The sequence below is a fragment of the Garra rufa genome, chromosome 17 (assembly GCF_049309525.1).
Source record: "Garra rufa chromosome 17, GarRuf1.0, whole genome shotgun sequence".
Classification (NCBI taxonomy): Eukaryota; Metazoa; Chordata; class Actinopteri; order Cypriniformes; family Cyprinidae; genus Garra; species Garra rufa.
In genome coordinates, this window is record NC_133377.1 from 2,691,973 (window position 1) to 2,712,843 (window position 20,871).

The 20,871-nt window shown below is 37.8% G+C and overlaps 2 protein-coding genes across 2 annotated transcripts in view; both read left to right on the top strand.

Moving 5' to 3' along the window:
- The window catches only part of macf1a (microtubule actin crosslinking factor 1a), a 134,013-nt gene extending 129,533 nt beyond the window's left edge, over nt 1-4,480 (top strand). Inside the window, 1 exon segment of the mRNA XM_073821602.1 lies at nt 2,873-4,480. Within this exon segment, the coding sequence (XP_073677703.1) occupies nt 2,873-3,111 (239 nt within the window). The 3' untranslated portion in view covers nt 3,112-4,480.
- A 3,396-nt stretch (nt 4,481-7,876) lies between these two features.
- Nucleotides 7,877-20,460, top strand: bmp8a (bone morphogenetic protein 8a). The gene is made up of 7 exons (XM_073821618.1): nt 7,877-9,030; nt 14,515-14,707; nt 16,128-16,276; nt 18,265-18,456; nt 18,551-18,630; nt 19,828-19,938; nt 20,056-20,460. Exons 1-7 carry the CDS (start codon nt 8,544-8,546, stop codon nt 20,203-20,205), a joined length of 1,362 nt encoding a protein of 453 aa, XP_073677719.1. The 5' UTR covers nt 7,877-8,543; the 3' UTR covers nt 20,206-20,460.
- Nucleotides 20,461-20,871: the final 411 nt, after the last annotated feature.

Here is a 20,871-nt window from a genome sequence, read left to right on the forward strand (position 1 = left end):
CAAACCTAAAGATACCAAACCTAAAGGCATAGTGATACGTTCACAACCTGGTTGGTTGGGTTGAGTGACGTATATTTCGTGAAGGAACTCACCAAACAAATACAGGTCCTTCTCAAAAAATTAGCATATTGTGATAAAGTTCATTATTTTCTGTAATGTACTGATAAACATTAGACTTTCATATATTTTAGATTCATTACAACACAACTTAAGTAGTTCAAGCCTTTTATTGTTTTAATATTGATGATTTTGGCATACAGCTCATGAAAACCCAAAATTCCTATCTCAAAAAATTAGCATATCATGAAAAGGTTCTCTAAACGAGCTATTAACCTAATCATCTGAATCAACTAATTAACTCTGAACACCTGCAAAAGATTCCTGAGGCTTTTAAAAACTCCCAGCCTGGTTCATTACTCAGAACCGCAATCATGGGTAAGACTGCCGACCTGACTGCTGTCCAGAAGGCCATCATTGACACCCTCAAGCAAGAGGGTAAGACACAGAAAGAAATTTCTGAACGAATAGGCTGTTCCCAGAGTGCTGTATCAAGGCACCTCAGTGGGAAGTCTGTGGGAAGGAAAAAGTGTGGCAGAAAACGCTGCACAACGAGAAGAGGTGACCGGACCCTGAGGAAGATTGTGGAGAAGGACCGATTCCAGACCTTGGGGGACCTGCGGAAGCAGTGGACTGAGTCTGGAGTAGACACATCCCCAGGTCAAGCCACTTTTGAACCAGAAACAGCGGCAGAAGCGCCTGACCTGGGCTACAGAGAAGCAGCACTGGACTGTTGCTCAGTGGTCCAAAGTACTTTTTTCGGATGAAAGCAAATTTTGCATGTCATTCGGAAATCAAGGTACCAGAGCCTGGAGGAAGACTGGGGAGAGGGAAATGCCAAAATGCCTGAAGTCCACACCAGGGTTCGGATGGCAACGTTCACACTTACTCAAATGAACTGCACTAATAGAGCAGTCACACCAGAGTTTGTTTTAATCGAACCAAACACGACAAGTGTGAACACACCCTTAGTTAGCTACACTACAAGCTAATAAAGTAATAACAGTACTATATTGAAGATATTTGTGAGGACAAGTCTAAATTGGCAGAAGTAAAAACCTAAATGTCTAATAGTTTAGAAGAGCATGATTATAAATAAAATGAGGCTGTAAAAGTGGACTAGTGATTAGATGAGTTGTCCTATTCAGGATAATGCTGTACCTCTGTAGTCCCATTTAGCCTCTTGTTAACAACACAAAGGGGTTTTACTGATGTGTTTTATGTTGTAGAATAAGTATCTCAAGCTTGCATTAATCACAGACCTTATTTAAACCAAAATGCCATTCAGAAATCCCATTGACCAGATGTCTTAGAGTTTTAGGATTTGCAAACTATTATAAATGTATAACTCTCTATTGGCATACTTTGGCATTGTTTCTATCTAGCATAACAAAACAATATGTGACAATTCATTTACACTAAATTCTAAATGAATGAGACTAAAAAATACCAAAAATGTATTTTAGTCAAAATACAGTGATGGACAGAAGCATTTAAAATAATAGTTCACCCATAAATGAAAATTCTGTTATTAATTACTCACCCTCGTATTGTTCCGAACCCGTAAGACCTTCGTTCATCTTCGGAACACAAATTAAGATATTTTTGATGAATTTTGAGAGCTTTCTGACCCTGCATAGACAGCAATGCAACTATCACGTTTAAGGCCCAGAAAGGTAGTAAGGACATTATTAAAATAGTCCATGTGACATTAAAAGAAAATGTTGAATAAAGTCATTATTTTTGTTTACTTTGCACACAAAAAGTATTCTTGTAGCTTCATAAAATTACAGTTGAACCACTGATTCAATTGACTGATTGAATTTTGACTGAACTATCCCTTTATATCACTATATCAGTACAAAAAAAACTCGAACAAACTGGTTAATATTTTTGTTGTTGCTTTTTTAAACTTTATTGATTTATCCAAACAAGCCTATTTTTTAAAATGAATAAATTATAGTTCATGTGACTTGCTCTGCTCTAAAGCACAGTACACAAACAGGTCACATTCCACCTCTACATGTTAGGGTGTGTTCACACTTGTCATGTTTGGTTCGGTTAAATCGAAATCTGGTGCAATTGCTCTGTTAGTGCAGTTCAGTTGAGTAAGTGTGAACGCTGCCATCCGAACCCTGGTGCGCACCAAACAAGTGGACAGAGACTGCTAAAAAGATGGGTCTCGGTCTGCCTCCAAACAAACTCTGGTGTGATTTGAATTAAGACAACTTTAACCAAATACTTCTAAACGAACCAAAAAACAGGAAGTAATGACAAAATGCGACGCTATGCGACATGATTTCACAAAGGAAGCAAGCGCTGTATCCAAAATAAAATGAGCAGAGGGGAAACACGGAACAAAGGAGGTAAACTAAGGTAAATGAGCTCTTTGTGAGTTCGCAGGTGGAGAAAATAAAATCATATTCACGCAATCGGTCTGCACAGCGCCACTTTAAGTTGAACAAATCTTTTTGTTTGATGTGTTCAGTGAGTTTCATCACAAGATATACGTCATTCAACCCGACCAATCAGGTGCTTTTAGGTTCGCTGTCAAGGACCAAATGTATCTTTTACATTTTTGGTCCGGACCAAATAAACCAAACAAACCAAACTACATGTATAAACACACCCTTAGATAAATGAGTTCATTAGTAATGAGTTAGTTACAGTAATAGAGTTGCTATTATTTATTTATTTATTAATTTTTTCAGTTTTCACTCCCAACTCTGCTAATATTAAATTTTAGATTCTAGTGGGTTTCACTGGTTGCTCTTAGTTACCGTATTTTTAAACTTGAATTATCTTCTTTCTTCAGACACCAAACGCACTCCGTCCTCGACGAGCGGCCCAGCCAGTCGAGCAGGGAGCCGCGCTGGAAGCCGAGCCAGCAGCCGAAGGGGCAGCGACGCTTCAGACACGTCTGAGCTCATGGAAACACGCTCTGCTTGCTCCGATACTTCAGACACCCCTCGCCGGCCTGGGGCCAAGCCTTCCAAAATCCCCACCATCTCTAAGAAGGCCCCCAGCCCTAAAACACCAGCGGGCAAGAAATAAACCCTCCACCCTTATCAGTCTAAGCGACTGACTCTGGCGTGGTTGTGATTTAACCAGCAAGAGGAGAACACCAACACATCTTCCTCTCTCAAACGGCCAACGTGCCGCTCCGGACCAGACTCTCAACCTCTCCAGCGTCCAGCACAGCCGCACACTGCTACACCACCCAGATCAATACCTACCATAATGCTGCCTTATTTGTGTTCGACATCATGTCCTTAATTTGACTGACTTTTTGTTTTCTTGAATGTGCGACGGAGAACATCCTGAGTAAACAGACATGTCTACGCAGACACTCGGGAGGTTTTCACCATTTACTATTGAATATGCAACCACCCGTCACTCTCCAAACCTCATGCATGGTTGTCACTTTGGAGATTTTTTTGGTTGGACGTATGCGGACCAGTCTCACCAGGGTGTCTGTGCCACCGCAAACAAGAGGAAATCAATTCAAAACAGAGATGTTTTCCTCCTGGACACTTTTTTGGACTCGTGTATGTTTGTGTGTGTGTGTGTATGTGTGTGTGTGGTAGTTCCTGTCATGGTAAATTAACGCAGTAATACAGGGAGGAAGTGGAGGAGGATACATATCTCTAGCCTTCCCACGACATCCTTCACGTCACACATGAACTCCTATAGCGCACAGCACACCAGTTTCACGCAATGGTCTTCTCCACTGTGTGTCCACGCAGTCTAGTTGTGTCCTTTTGTTACAGACATCATGTTACAGAGCTTTTCCACAGTATGCACAAATGATTACAATTGTGAATGTTTGTTTCATGGTTAATTTATAATCCTGACGTTTTGTTTCTTTTTCTAGAGTAAAGAGCTGTATTTATTTGTGATTGCAGTATCATATCAACTCTTAAGAATGACTAGTATTAACACGACCTGGAATCACACTCTTGGTTTTGTTTTTGTACATCCGCTCCTGACGTAATGAATTTCTCCGACTGATCATTTCTGATGTTCTAACTGACCAGGAAGCTTACTGATTCCAATGGTGGCCTTTTTGCCGGTGACTACACACTTTAGATGACGTCAAAAGTGGCTTCCTACTTGTTCTTTCGTGACGGAAGCACCCTAAATAATGAACGACGGGGGCGGCTCGCGGGGCCCCCGTTGAAAACAGCGCTTTGAATCTTGTCTTTGACAAGCTGAAGTATATGAATACCTGAAGAAAGGTGATTTTTATTTATTTATTGTGTCATTGGGAGGGAGGTGAGGGCTGTGAAAGGATCCACCTTTTGATTGTGTTATTCTTTTGACATGACTGAGAGAAACAGGGGTGCAATTGTGTAAAAGTAAAGAAGTTATGATTATAAATCCTTTTGTTCTCTTTTGTATTAAAACAATGCTTGCAGTAAAACTAAGGTCTGGTTTTTGTGTTGCGGAGTGGCGTGTGTGTGAGCGTGCAGGGATGCCACAGTTAACAGGAAATGGCACAGTAATTACAAGCAGTAGAGATAATGACACACCCCATTAAATCTTCAAAAGGGGACGAGCCTTTGGTGTGTGTGGAGATTTGAACACGCTGCGCTTTTAGAGAAGACTTTTACGCTGTCGTTCGGGAGTTTAGAAATGGAGCGAATAGAAGCACCTTTGTTTGTGCCTTGTGTGTCGGTCACACGTAAGTGGTGTGTGTTTGTACTGGACTCTGTGTATGTTTGGTGGTCAGATGCAGCGGATGGGGTTTGGGAAGGGTGGTGTTCCATCATCTCCACTCTGCAGCTGTGTGTCTGTGTTTATATACAAATATTTAAACCCACTCACATCCTTTCCCACCAAAATCCATCCACACCGCCGCTGAGCTCTCATGGCATCTCGCAGTCCTGCCGTGTCATTTTATTTTTTTTTATAATCAATCGAGATCATACACATAATCACTCATGTTTAGTATTTTTAGAAGCTTTTCCTATTAATGTCTGTGTAAAGCAATATTAAATTTATTCTGAGTTTATCAAACCACAGACAAAGGTGCTATCAACCCACCAAACATGAATGATTAAAAAACGCCAAGTAGATAACGTTATCTAAATCTTAAAACAAAAATAAGCATAAGGTTCAAACGCTCAAGGGTGCATTAAGAGTCAGGGGGTGAAGATCAGGGTAAATTTAACTTATTTTGTCCTCTACTGAACATGTAACTATCTTCTGTAGCTTCTGAAGGTAAGTACAAAATATATATATATATATATTTAACCAACATAAGAAGAATGCACACATCCTCATTCCATTAAAAAGTTTACACCCCTGTTTTTTAATGCATCGTTTTTCCTTCTGAAGCATCAGTGAGCGTTCGAAGTCGAACCATCTGCTTATTTTTTCAAGACAGCTTATGTTATTTATAATTATATTTTAATTGTATAATTATTAACTACCCAGACAAATTTGAATGATTAAAAAAAACCAAGTAAATAAAATAAGTTTAAGTTAAAAATAAGTAGTAATCCGCTCTCAAACGCTGGGGGCGTGTCTGCTATCCACGCCGAAACCACGCCCATTTGCGGGAACGCTTACTACTCTCTCAACTGTCAAATACTGCTGCCTGAATGGATCCCGCAACCAGGTAATATGCATTTACATGATGAAAACATAGCTAGCTGGCAAACTATCCACTTTATTTTTCCTATAAAAGTGCGGCCATTTGTAAATATTATGGGTGTGGCTAACGGTCTTACCATGTCCTGCTATTTTTAGCTGTACAAAACAACTGATTTTCCTGATTGACATTATAGATGTGTCTTACCATATTATTTTAATGTATTATCTTAATTATGAACTCACTGGTTTGTAGTGCAAACAGTTTTACCGTTTACTGCACCTTGTTATTCTTCTCCTCAGAGTGTAGATATATTGGTGGAACTGAACGTAAACAATGCTATTGAACCGAACGAAATATGTCGTATATTTAGCTGATTATTGCTGAAAATGATCATTAATTGCCATGTTTTGGGCTGTACTAATTAATACACTTGGAGTACTATAGACTGCCAAAAGTTGATAAATCAAGGAGTCTGAGGAACTAAAGGCGTTTGTGGTTGGCCAAACTGAACCAGGATTTCCAGGGCAAGAATCTTGACAACATTCGTGTTCTTATCATTTCTGGTCAGGTAGGTGAAATGTTAGGTTAATATTTTAATTGTACATATCTTACCACCTATTAACTTTAGTTTGTCAAAGTATTGCGCCCTTTCCTGCTTACTAAGTCCTTCTCTATATGATTTAGCAGCTTCCACACATTTTTTTCCCTGTGGTTTAGACAGCATAAATTAGCAGAACAATGTACTCAGTAGTACATTAATCGTGCAATCCATGCTGTTGTGTACATCTGGGTATCTCCTGTATAGCTGCATATCCGGGTAACCGAAAAAATCCTGAGATAAGTGCAAACCCTCTTTTCACCACACCCTGTCCTAACTACACGCAATTCGGCACCGCGTTGCGATAAAAGTTATCTTTTCTATGTTAATCTGAGTTTTTGTCCTGACTAGCCGTGACATCAACATGCAAAATTTCTATTTTAGAAACGGTTTCTATTTCTGCGACGTTGCGGCTGAAACTACAACATACAAACTATGACAATGATAATCTCAGGTACTGATTTAGTGCTTTGTTCAATGTTAAAAGTGTCTAATGTGAGTTTGAATATCATGTTATAGATATACTGAAAGCATCAAAGGATCTTGAAAATAAATTAAAACAAACATGTAGGTTAAAACGGCGACCTCAGTGCGAACTAAGAAGTGTTTTCCATGACAAAGATGGTATCAGTCACTCAGTATGTACTTTCAAAAATGTTAAAAAGGTTTAATATTTATGAATTAGATTATAAACTTATACGTTTTGTTAGGAGTGCAGTGCGCTTCTGAATGGCTGTGACATTTCAGTGATTAGGACAATTTTTTGTTATTTTTCAACGCGAAAAGTAAGCTTGTGAGAGAGATTTCCAGTTCATTATCCGCTGTAGGGAAATAACAAGAAGAATAACAACGTGCAGTAAACGGTAAAACTGTTTGTACTACAAACCAGAGTGTTCATAATTCAGATAATTTGTTCAAATAATATGGTAAGACAACCCAATTTGCAATATCAAGCAGCAAAATGAGCTGTTTTATACAGCTAAAAATAGCTGGATGCGGATGAGACCGGACGCCCCATTAAATTTACAAATGGCCGCACCCACTCTTACAGGAAAAATAAGGTGGATAGCAGCTAATGAACCAGAAGTCTCGCCCATAAGCTTTTCACCTAAATAGCCATAATATTTTTCCATATGAATATTCCAAATAGTTGTTCACTTAATATGATGATGCAAAAGTGTTTGTTATATATGATTTTTGAAAAGGTTTAAAATGGTTTTAGATTATATTTAGAGAATAGTTTATACTCACATCTTTACGTCTTACGAGAGCCATGATCTGTCACTCTTTGGCTACTGTTGAAACCACGGAATATAAATATAGTTTTCATATTACCGTAGCCATAAGAACTCATTTCTAGTCTGTGCAAAGGCTGGATCACATCTGAGAACATCTTTATGCCAAACCACATGATAATTGTCAGCAATTTGTGAGGTATGTGTAGAAGATGAGACGGTTTGATAGGATAGGGTAGATGGAGATTGAGGTGAGAAGGGTTTAGGGAAGAGAGGGCGGAGGATCCAGTCGTTGGAAACACTCCCTCTGCGTAAGCATGTATCTTGGAGGGAAGGAGGTCACCCGTGTTCAGATTATGCCTTCAACACGAGCAGCACGCAGGCTAAGAATACCACAGCTCGCTGGAATCTTCACAATTCAGGAAAAAGAAAACATTTGGGGACGATAACACTATCCTGCTGAACAAAATCAAAAAAAAAAATATCTTGGATATTTCCACCTATTGGATTAAACACTAACCTCAATATTACTGGATTACCACAAAACTTTTTGTTTTTCAATTAAACAGAGGATTTAATCAGCTTGGAGTTGCGAATCATCTTTTCAAACGGAGCAGAAGCAGGTGTTGTGTTTGATCCAGAAACCTTTGAAACCTGATGTTTGTGAGGCCTTTTTTATTTACTCTAGCTAAAGACTTTAATTTCACATTGTGCTTAGTTCTTTCAACTTTGAGGTCACCGCTGAAGGGAGTCAAGTTTCTAGGAAGACCTGTTTGTTTCCAGTGTCTAGGATATTGTTTGTCGTCCGTGAGTCTTGTGGTTTGGTAAATAAAGTGACAGCATGAGGAACGACAGTCAAAAGGCGATAAACTGAGAGGCTTGTAGCAGTAAACATCGCACTCTCCTAAATAACGATGACTGCTGTGGAATCCGAGTGGCTTAGACGTCTGAGTTAAATTTCAAGACAGTAGTCAGACCATTCCAGAAAAGACTGACGTCGGGTAAACACCCAGAGGTTTTGGAGGGACAAATACGTTCGTTGTAGACCGCTGCAATGGAGCAGAGCTCTTCGGCCACACCAATGGACAAACAAGAGCGTGCGGTTGAGTTTGTGTCAAGCAGAGGGAGGAAGGAGGGCTGTGGCAGTCGAACCCGAGGCCGGTGGCGACTGTTTCCTCTGCCCGTCCTTCTCCATCTCTGCATGCTGCTTTGTGTTTGGGCTCAGGTGGAAGGAGTGGTTCATTCCAGCTTTCGAAGGCTGAGCGGTCGTGAAAAGAAAGAGATGCAGAAGGAGATTTTATCCATTCTGGGTTTACCCGGACGGCCCAGACCTCACCCGCCGCTGCGGCCCCCTTCCTCCGCCCCGCTCTTCATGCTGGACCTTTACCATGCCGTGTCGTCCGAGGCCGACGATGGACCGGGTTTGGGCTTTACTCCGGAAGGGGTCAGTCATGCTGCGCTGCCCACCTTAAGCACACACACGCCGCCCCTCGGCACTGTGGTTAGTGAGGCCGACACGGTTATGAGCTTTGTCAACCTGGGTAAGTGACAGCTGGCAAGGGTTAAACACACTTCAAACTGAAGACATTAATTACTGTAGAGTGGCCCATGTGTGGATATAAACTACACCTAAAATGTGTAAATTTCATTGTATTACTTGAGTATTAAATCAATTATTATTTAAAGGAAAGACAATACAATCTAAACATTTTACAATGGGAAATTTGTTGCAACAGTAAATACTTTTACAGAAAATATTTTGGACACTTTTTAAGAACTTCATTTGGACAACTTTAAAGGTGATTTTCTCAATATTTAGACTTTTTGCACCAGCAGATTTCTGATATTCAAATAGTTCAAATATTGCCGTAACAAACCATACATCAGTGGAAAGCTTATTTTTTTGTATAAATCTCAGTCACATATATTATTTATAGATTTATTATTTTTAAAGTTTTAGTAATTTTGTTATGGGCTTTTGTCATCTTTTATGTTTTAGTTTTGTTTTGTTTTAATATTTTAATTCAGCTGTCATTTTTTTGTTGTTGTTTTAGTAGCCTACTTTAAATTCAGCTTATTTTTTTTTCAGTTATCTGCCAGGGCAGTATTTCTATTTTTCTTTATCTTTTTCTAAAATGTATATTTTATTTTTGCTTTATTTTGATAAAAATGCATTTTTTGATATATTTTCAATAAATTTAGCTGACAGTAACAACAAGGGTCACATATATTATTTATAGATTTATTATTTTTAATTTTGGTTTTAAAGTTTTAGTAATTTTGTTATGGGCTTTTGCCATCATTTTTGTTTTGTTTTAACATTTTAATTCAGACGTCATTTTGTTGTTGTTGTTGTTTTAGTAGCCTACTTTAAATTCAGCTTATTTTACTTTAGTTATTTGGTAGGGCAGTATTTCTATTTTTTTTTTTTTTTTAAATGTATGTTTTATTTTTGCTTTATTTTAATTAAAAATGCATTTTTTATGTATATTTTTCAATAAATTTAGTTGACAGTATCAACACTGTTTTATATGAAAGCCTGTCTGCCTTAGAATACATGTGAGATCAAGTTAATAAACTAAAGAAGTCATTATAATAAAATCAGAAGCAAAATCACAATATAGTCACAATAGCAGCAGTCAAAAGTTTATGAACAGAAAGATTTATCTCTTCTGCATTTATTTAATCCAAAATACAGCAAAAAGTGATAATTTAAAATATTTTTACTATTTAAAATAACTTTTCTGTTTTAATATATTTTAAAATGTAATTTATTCCTGTGATCAAAGCTAAATTTTCAGCATCCTTACTCCAGTCTTCAGTGTCACATGATCCTTTAAAAATCATTCTAATATGATTTGCTGTTAAAGAAACATTTTATTATTATTATTAGTATTAAAAACATTTATGATTCTTTGATGAATAGAAAGGTCCAAAGATAAGCATTTACCTGAAATAAAAAACTTTCATAACATTATACACTATACCATTCAAAAGCTTGGTGTCAGTATATTAGTCAGTATAATGTTACAAACATTTCTATTTAAGATAAATGCTGTTCTTCTGTACTTTTTATTCAAGAAACCTGAAAAAATCTACTAGCTGTTTTCAACATCATCATAATAAGTGTTTTTTGGGCAGCAAATCAGAATATCATGTAACTGGAGTAATGATGCTAAAAATTCAGCTTTAAAATCACAGGAATAAATTACATTTTAAAATACATTCAAATAGAAAACAGTTATTTTAAATAGTAAAAATATTTCGAAATTTGACTGCAAATAAATGCAGGCTTGGTGAGCAGAAGAGACTTCTTTTTTTTTTTTTAAACTATTGACTGGTAATGTACATTAAATGATGATTTTTTTTTATTTACTTCTTTTTTTTGTTTTGAGAAGGTAACAAGCTTTTATGTGTTCACAGAAATTCACCTTGACTTAAATGTCATTGCAGAAACAACTAGAAAGTGGTTAATTATGAGAACACATGTAATATAATTTGTTTGAAAATGCCATTTGGTTTGATATTTTAGCTAACACAATGACATTTTAAGTCTGCCTGAAGTGCCCTAATGTCGTTTAGGGGGCCATGATAAATAATACTGTTTTCTAACACAAAAACCCAGACAATTATTTACATGCAGTGCCATTTACCATTGATTTTGAGAGGCTGACGAGGCTTGTAGTGTGTATTGATAATACATTCTGTTCACTGAGACAGACCCACAATCACTCCATCTTCTCTTCCTGTCTCAGCCCAAACACAGACGATACTTATCTGTCACGAAACAAACAACAGTTTAACATCCTATTTACAATTACTGCATCTCTTTCCACGTCTTTCCTGCCCCACTATTATTGGTCAGTATCACCCCTTTCTCAGATGAAACTAGTGTTTGCTAAGGCAGGCATCACTGTTATTATTGCTCATACTTAGGTTAGTGATTTAAACAAACCCGTAACCCTTAGTATTAACATCGCTGCGTAACTATTTGTGCTACGAACATGAATGCTACCTCAAAACATATAGCTCCTTGTGGAGAGGATTGCTTTTGCTTTTTCTAAGTGATTGGACACTCTCAGTGAACAGTTCTTGAAGGGATCCCTGGATATTAAGAAGATTGATGTTAATAAAAAATAAAAAAATGTTTTATACATATTTTGGACTATGGGGGCGCCATTATTTAGATGATGTAAAATGGTTGCACTCTGTGAGCTACCGGTGCTACCTGTTGCTATTTTTACCGCAGCACAAATCAGAAAATAAAATACTGATAGGATGAGCACAGCTACTGAAAGAGCAGGTTGCGATGTATATAAACGTAGGCTTAAACCAAATGCCGTACCATTGATTTTCCCCACAAGGAGTCTAAACGCACTGGATATCGAGTGAAATCCGTTCTGAGAAATCTTTCAGTGGCTGCGGCATCATGAAAAGTCTCAACATGTTTACATCCTGGCAGGAAGGCATCTGGCATTTCTTGTCTTTGCCGTTTGTAAGCTCTTTCAGTAGCTGTGGTCTACCAAAAGCCTCAAAGGCATCAGGGCTAAAGTGGAGAGAACAAAGACGCAGGTCTTTAGGAAGTTTTATTCGTCCACAGGCATCTTCCCATTCTTTTCTCCTCTTCTTATCACTAGGAAAGCAGTGAAGCCTTACATTGCTTCTCTTGTTGCCCTTCGATTACAAAATTACAATCAAAAGCTGTTCAATGTGGCAATGTATCAGTATTTTATATTCAGAGTTGTGTTGCAGTAAAAATAGTAACAGGTAGCGCCAGTAGCTCACAAAGTGCAACCATTTTAAATCATCAAAATAATTAGGTCATTAGGACCTAAATAAACTTGACCTGATCAAAATAATGGCACCCCCCATTGTCCAAAATATGTATTAAACAATGTGGATTTTTTGGATAATTGAAATCTTTCATGGGTTTTCTACTACATTTTTCTGTAAAAGACATCATTTACTTTATTTTAAGCCATGCAAGTCTTAATACCAAGGGTTCCCTTTAAAAGTACATTTTTACTGGTTTGAGGAACGTTTTAATAATTCAAAGAACCTTTTTCTAATGGACTCTTGAAAATATTTGGTCCAAAAGGGTTTTTTCACAATAATTCTATCCACGAACCATTTGGTTCACCAAATAACCTTCCAGTGAACAGTTCTTAAAAGAACCACTTTTTTCTTGGTTAAAAAAATCGAACTTTTTTCCACTACATAAAAATTTGTCCATTCTCTTTTAAAATCAAAGGTTCCAAAAAGGGAGTTACGCAACAGTTCCATAGAAGAACCATTTCTGGCTCTTCAAAGATCTATTTTTTTTTTCCTAAGACTTTTCACATGGCGGACATAATGCGAATACTCACAACACACAAGCATCATGGCCTGGAGTTCAAGACATTCTTCAGAAAATCAAGTTCTCACTCCCGCCAGTTGTCTTTAATATAGTGTTTTCCTTTTCTCTGTGCTTTTTAGGGCTGTCCCCGACTATGAATTTTCATAGTCGAATCAGAATTTTCGAATCTTTCTATAGTCGACCGATAGTCGAATCATCTTATGTGCGTGTGTGAATGGGTTGGGAGGGGCACGACACTATAGTCAGCAGGAGGGTAAAACTATTTTTATTTTATTTTACAAGCGACCAAAACTGCCTGCCAACTGACAGACAAACTTATTTAGGTTTAAATAAAAACACAGAACGCGTCTTTTAGTTCTAAAAACGCGAGGCGCACAGCACTGCCTTTTTTGGTGACTTTTAATGAAAGAGCAGTGTGCTGCGGTTTTTTTATGTTGCTAAGCAACGACCAAAACAGCTGTCCTGTCAGTCAATTCAAAGGATTATAGCGCGAGCGCTCTAACTTAGTTTTTTGCTGTTAAGTAAACTGTCATATTAGCAGAAACCCTAAATAATACAGCTCCGGGTTACCCACGATAGACACCAAAGGTTTCTCCTCCATTTCTTGCAGTCTCCGGACTTTTTAAGCAACGGTAAACTTTCGCCATCACAACAGAAGACCCGCATCTCCATTCATTCGATTGGACAATGGAAAAGAACGCGAATGACGTTGGGTGTTTTTCCGCTCAGAGTTGATTTTTTTTTTCAACTTCAGGCGCTCACGAGCGCTCCTGCAAAACGCGAGGCGCAGCAGCCGGGGGCGCATAAACAGGGCACAGAACGCTCACTGCCAACAGAAAACCATTCAAAAGAGGCGCCTCCAACGGCAAAAACGCGTCAAGATGGTCCTCATCTCGTCATGCATCAGAGAAAGTGAAAATTAAATTTGTCACAGGGGTGGTTGGAATTATTCACAAACACGTTAAAAATATTTACTGAACGCTTCTTTCTTTTCACTTTTGTTTTTACTGCATTATCATAATCAAAGGCTGTATATAACTTAATATAACCGTACAAAACCAGTAGTTCTGTGTGCAATTAGACATTGAGCAATGAGCACCCCCATATTGGCAAAATGGTATGATGCTCGTTTCACCCGCGAAGATTCGACTGTGAGATCGGTGGTCGAATCAGGCTCCGCATATCGATGCATCGAATCTTCGACTATTCGGGGACAGCCCTAGTGCTTTTCTAAATGTAAATCTTGATTATTGTGGATCTACAAAGGCCAGTCCAGATCACGCAGGCCATGTGATGTTGTAGTGGGCACACAGCTGTGGGGAATTACAGGCCCCACTGAAAGGCAGAAAAAAGATGAGATGAAGTGGATGAAAATACTGTTGGGCACTCCTCTAAAAATACAACGCTGGACTGTAATTAGTGGTGGTGCGCTGAGCTGCAGCAGCTCCACAACGCCTCTAATTACCCCACTGCAGAGCCCGGCCGTGGGTGTCAGTCCGATCTGCCGAGCTCCACCAGAACAAATGTTCCAGTTTTTGTTTGCCCTTCTTCTCCTGCCAATCAGCCCTCTAACATGTCTTCTTCATCTCAAGTGTCTTCACACTCACTCAACACATGTGGTAGTTGTTGTTTTTTTAAATCTCTCTCTGGCCTCTGTCTCTTACCGCAGTGGAGCAGGAGAAGGATCTGCTGCAGCCTCGGCCGTACTGGAAGGAGTTCCGCTTCGATCTCACTCCGCTTCCTCAGGGAGAAACCGTCACCGCTGCCGAGTTTCGCATCTATAAAACTCTTACCGTGGGTTGGCGAGCAAACCGCACCCTCCATATCTCTGTCTATGAAATCCAGAGGGAGAAAAGACACAGGTCATAGTCACATATGATCATACAGATATGTAGAACTAAATTTAATTCAGGAGACTAAAAGGCTGGAATACACTACACAAAATTTGCCCTTAAGCTTAATGCTAGTTGCGATAAGTCAGAGCCAGTCTGCAGATTTGAGTTGACAGAATTCATAGAAAGTCAAGTAGTGTATGATGGTCACAGACTCTGATTTTTTCGCTTCAGACTTTGATTCTTTGATTTCCTCCTCAAAATATTGGATTGCAAATCAATTTGTAATAAAAAAATAAAACAACGCCAATATTGCAAAACATAACATTAAAAATTGTGTAAATCACATGATTTTCTAAAGAAACATTGTCCAACAGTAAACCAGCAGGTAAAGTTACAGTGGGAGTCTGCGTCTCTCTCCCTCCCTCAAGCCCTATTGAGTTTTAACAGACCCCCTAAAACAGTGGGTGGGTTTGCTGGGGGGTAACTGAGAATGAATGGGGGAAAGTCACATGAGAGGAGGCAATGCCTCCATCACGACATGATTGGACATGACTTGTTATGTTCTGCTGGGATTGGTTCATGCAATAAATCGCACATTTTGTGTTTGTGCACATTCAGTGTTTCCAAATCAAGCCTGAATGAACAATATAGTCCTTAAAAGGAAATTATTTTTAAAAAAGTGATTAAACAACTTAGATATAACCACTTTGTTACGTCAAAATAAGATTAAAAATGGAATGAAATCCTGATCTGTGGGAGTTTTTAGTGAGTAATCAACTTCGGAGGAATGTAAATCTCTTTGTCTGTGACCAACATTTACAGGGTTTTAATGACCGATGATCTGAAAATACTGAAAACAGTTAAAAATTAAGTATTACAAAGAACAGCTGAACATAAGTTCATAAATAAATTATATTGATTAAACTGTCACTGCCCTGAGTTATTATTTGGGAATAAATAACTAAAAATAATTGGCTTCAATAAATGGAATATAAAATAGTCTGTAAAAATTTCTAATAATGTAGCCTAAGTAATGAATTTACATTTGATTTAAAAAAAGGCAGAGAGAAACTCGCCTCACCACTGCTTTGATTCCATCCATTCCGAGAATATCAAACATTCTTGATATTTAGAGATGATACCATATTGTTTTCATTTGTCAAAACATTTTTTGTGATCGGAACAACTTTAAAGCCTGGCCATTTTTTACTCTTGTGAGTATTAAAGTTAAGTGTGCGATGCAGAGTATTTTAAGATCTGTTCAGTTCTTAAAAGTCGTGTAGTGTATTCTAGCCTTAAGATATTTTATTTTAGAGTTTAGTAAGCAGAAATCTTTGACATTAAATACTTTTTTTAGTTTCTTAGTAGTTCTTCATTTATCAATGTCCCTTATATCCATCGTCAGTAATTAGAATGGAAATGACATTAAGATCTTGTGGTTTGACAGGGAGCCTGAGCTGGTGTTGCTGGATATGCAGTCTGTGCCTGCAGGTCAAGAGGGCTGGCTGGCATTTGATGTGACTTCAGCAAGCAATCGCTGGCTTCTCCACCCTCGGAGTAACTTGGGCATACGGCTTTATGTGGAAACTGAGGAGGGTGAGCTATTCCTTACGTACTAATATATGGCTAATATATATACTTTGCCTCTAAAACCACTGCTGTCAAACCAATCGATTCTTAGATGATTGAGAAGATATCAAAGACCTTCTTTTGCAAACTAGTCCTAGGTTTTTTTACTCAATTTTGAAAAAAAAAAAAAAAAAAACACTGCAGGACATTTCTCTGGACTTTCTGGGTCAATAATTATCAAAAGTAAATGTTGAAATTTGCCCTTTGGCGTTGTTTAGAAAAGGGGCCTGTCTGAATTTACCCAAAATCCTATAAAGCCTAAAGAAAAACTCAAAACTTCACGAAACCTGGTGACCACATGCAACAGGTGATTCTAAACAAGCAGTGTTGGGGTTAGTTACTCAAAAAAGTAATATATTACATATTACATATTACTCTCAAAAATAGTAATGCCTTACTTTACTTTATTACTCCCTGGAGAAAGTAACTAGTTATATTACTAGTTATATTACTAGTTACTTTTTTTTTTTCTTACACAAAAAAACTGTTATTCTTAACAAAAAAGCATGACTACTGCGTGCATCCGTACATACGCGATCTCATAAAGCTCTTATAACACAATGGAAATTATGCACAATTAATCTTTCATAAAGGTCTACGTGTGTTGTGATTCGTAAGCACGCAATATTCAGCACTGTTCAAAACTTTTGAGCAGTGAGTGAATTATATCTTTTAACACCATTGATTGGAGATGCGTTCCAAAAATCAACAGATGGCTACATGCTCATGCTGCAAACAAGTTTTAAATCGAAACTGCCTATTCTTGCTCTTACTAATCATATGTTGTTCTTGCTGCTTATGTGCAATAGATGAATAACATTTTTTTATTTATTGTTAGATATTTTATGTTTAGATATTTCTATATTGCGGGAGTCCCGCGAATCATTTTATTTTCCCGCATCCCGCGCGCACACACACACACACACACACACACACACACACACACACACACACACACACACACACACACACACGTCTCTACCCGCCCGCACCAGCACACGCACTTGTCCATCAAGTTTTGTCCCGCGCCGAACTCTGTTGCGTTGGGTCCCGCGGGTTTGCAGGTCTCTATTTGCAAGTGCCGCTCTGCTGCTGGCTGCCGGGTGTCGACCAATCGGTGATGGTAATTTAATGATACCTCGTGCCAAACCCAGACCAATCACTGTTCCATTCGCGCCCCCTCCCCTTCCCTTTTGTTCTCTGTGTTGTCGTGTGCCTTGTGTGTGATGAAGGTGCTACTGGCAAATGTAACGCAAGTAACTAGCTCGGGAAAACTGTAATAATATTACAATTTTCAGACGAGTAATGCCTTACACTACTAGTTACTGATAAAAGTAATATTATTACAGTAACGCGTTACTTTGTAACGCGTTACACCCAACACTGTAAACAAGCATGCAAAGTCTTAAGGAGCCAAAGCTGGTGTTATAACAGTCATAAACGTAATATTTCTGTGATAAATTACCTGTATTTGCAAAAAAAGAGAGGCTTGCTACATAATGTCTTTTTTCATATGTGCTTAAATGCCTTAAAGCGCTGATTGAAGCTATATATATATATATTTTTTTTTTTTTAATATATTTAATATAAATATTATTATAAAAATATTAATGAATGCATTTATTTGGTTTTGATTTAACATGGTGTTTTTAATATTTTTGTTTTCAATTCTATTTTGGGCTTTTAAACTCAATTGCTCTTTGTAGCCTGCCTCTAGTTTAAACAGGTTAATGCCAAGGTCATGGGATCGAGCCGATTTATCTTTAGACCAAGTCTTATAAAAGTTACTGAAGGAGTTTTTGACTTTTGCAACCAACTGGTACTGAATTCTGCTCAACAAGCGACAAACATTTGGTTTCAGTTTATGAAAACCATGTATCTTGGCAAAGCTTTGACCTATTGAGGCAAACCACGATCAGGTCAAATGGTAAAATGCTGAAGTCTTGTTTTCTCAGACCGGTCGTTGTCAGCCGCATGGGTGGGTCTGGTGGGTCGGCGCGGACCGCGCTCCAAACAGCCTTTCATGGTGACGTTCTTCAGAGCCAGTCAAGCCCCTTGCCGCCCACCTCGTGCTCTGAGACACAACAATCCACGCAAGAAAAAACCCAAGTACGACCTGCCACACCCAAACAGACCCGGCATATTTGGTGAGCCACAATAAGCGCCTTAAGAGGCAGATTGTGTTTAAAGAAGCATATGAAATGATTTGTCTTTGAACTGTGATCATCTCACTTATTCTAGATCAGAATCATGCCACCAGCGGACGCCAGGCCTGTAAGAAACATGAACTCTATGTCAGCTTCAGCGACCTTGGCTGGAAGGTGAAAAATCCTAGTTTTTATACATTTACACCTTCAAACAACAAACAAGAAGTTAATAAGTCACATTGTATTGAAATACAGAAAGTTGAAGCATAATGAACTGAATCAAGTTTTTTTAAAGAATCAATTTAGTAAATGATTCAGTGACCTACTTTTCATCATACATACAAGTAGGGAAGTCTCTGTGCTGTTAGAGTCTTTAAATATATAATTTTATATAAAGTTGAAGTTGTACATACACCTTGCAGAACCTGCTGAATGTTTATTATTTTATCAAAATAAGAGGGATCATACAAAATGCATATCATTTTTTATTTAGTACCGACCTAAATAAGGTATTTCACATAAAAGATGTTTACATATATTCCACAAGAGAAAATATTAGTTCAATTTATAAAAATCACCCCATTCAAAAGTTTACATACATTGATTCTTAATACTGTGTTGTTACCTGAATGATCCACTGTTGTGTCTTTTTTTTTTTTGTTTGTTTGTTTAGTGATAGTTGTTCAAGTCCCTTGTTTGTCCTGAACAGCTAAACTGCTGTTCTTTAGAAAAAAAATTCAGGTCCCACAAATTTTTGTGTATCTGAACCCTTTCCAACAATGACTGTATGATTAGGACAACTGAGGGATTACAGAAGGTTTAAACACTCACTGATCCTCCGGATGGAAACACAATCCATTAAGATCTGGGGGATGAAAACTTTTGAACAGAATTAAGATTTTTCTTATTTTGCCTTAATATCATATTTTTGTCTTTAGTAATGCCCTTCAGAAGCTACAAAAGACACTTACATATTTTCCAGAAGACAAAATAAGTTCCTCAAATTCAAAAAGTTGTCACCCCCCAGCTATTAATGCATTTTGTTTCCTTCTGGAGCATCAGGGAGCGTTTGAACCTTCTGTCATAGTTGCATATGTATCTCTCAGTTGTCCTCAGTGTGAAAAGATGGATCTCAAAATCATACAGTCATTGTTGGAAAGGGGTCAAATACACAGAAATGCTGAAAAACCAAAGAAAGGGACCTGTAGGATTTTTCTGCAGAACAGCAGGCAGTTTAACTGTTCAGGACAAACAAGGGACTCATGAACAACTGTCATTAAACAAACCAAAAAATAGCTTTGGAACATTCAGGTAACAACAGTATTAAGAATCAAGTGTATTTAAAAATGTATGCATTTTTTTTTTCTCCAGGACTGGGTTTTGGCCCCTACAGGTTATTCTGCGTATTATTGTGATGGGGAATGTGATTACCCTCTGGGCTCTTGTATGAATGCCACAAACCATGCCATGATCCAGTTGCTGGTATGTAATTTGTACTTTAACATTTTGATAATTTTGACATTGTATGTGATTTTGTAAACTACAACGCTAGGACACCTATTCAAAATGAACTCATCTATGTACTTACTCCTCTGGCAGGTTCACCTTCTAAGACCAGATGAAGTGCCCAAGGCCTGCTGCGCTCCAACCAAACTCAGCCCCATCTCTGTGCTCTTCTATGATGACAACAACAATGTTATTCTCAAGAAACATCGAAATATGGTGGTCAAAAACTGTGGTTGTCTATAACCGCTTGTACATGAACGTTTTAAATCTGAAACAAATGTAGATTTATTATAATACTCAGAGGCACTATTTGTAATATACAGTGATTAAAAATTTATTTAGCCAAATCTGAGTGCTCTTACCTGTCCCAAATGATTGACAAATGATAGTATATTATATTGAAGTGTCATGATGGCTTATCAGCATATTTGTCACAATTTTATTGTGAGTGGATTTAAGATTGAAATCCATCCCATAATAAAAAATACATATTTTGCATAGCTGTCTTACATTTAAACTGGCCAAGTGTGTCCATCTGTGGAACCTATAGTGAATGCCAAGGATGTTATGTTTATGTTGTTTCACAAAGCTGCACTGCTTTGACTTTCACATCACTTTTTCTTGCATCTAAAACTGGACTTTTAAAATAACTTGTACCACCCACACCCGAGTGAAAAAACAAATGCAGTCTGTGCAGGCTGCACATATGGACAAAATCATTTTGTGCATTCAGTAATTGGTGCTAATTTAAATAGCTGTACACATTAAAGAGATAGTTCACTGAGAAGTGATTTTTTTTTTACTTTTTGAGTACAAAAAAAAGCTATTTTAAAGATTTTCATTTTACATTTACAAAAAAAAAAAGTTTTTTTTTCACGACATCATCAACTGGCTACATTGGCAGCACTG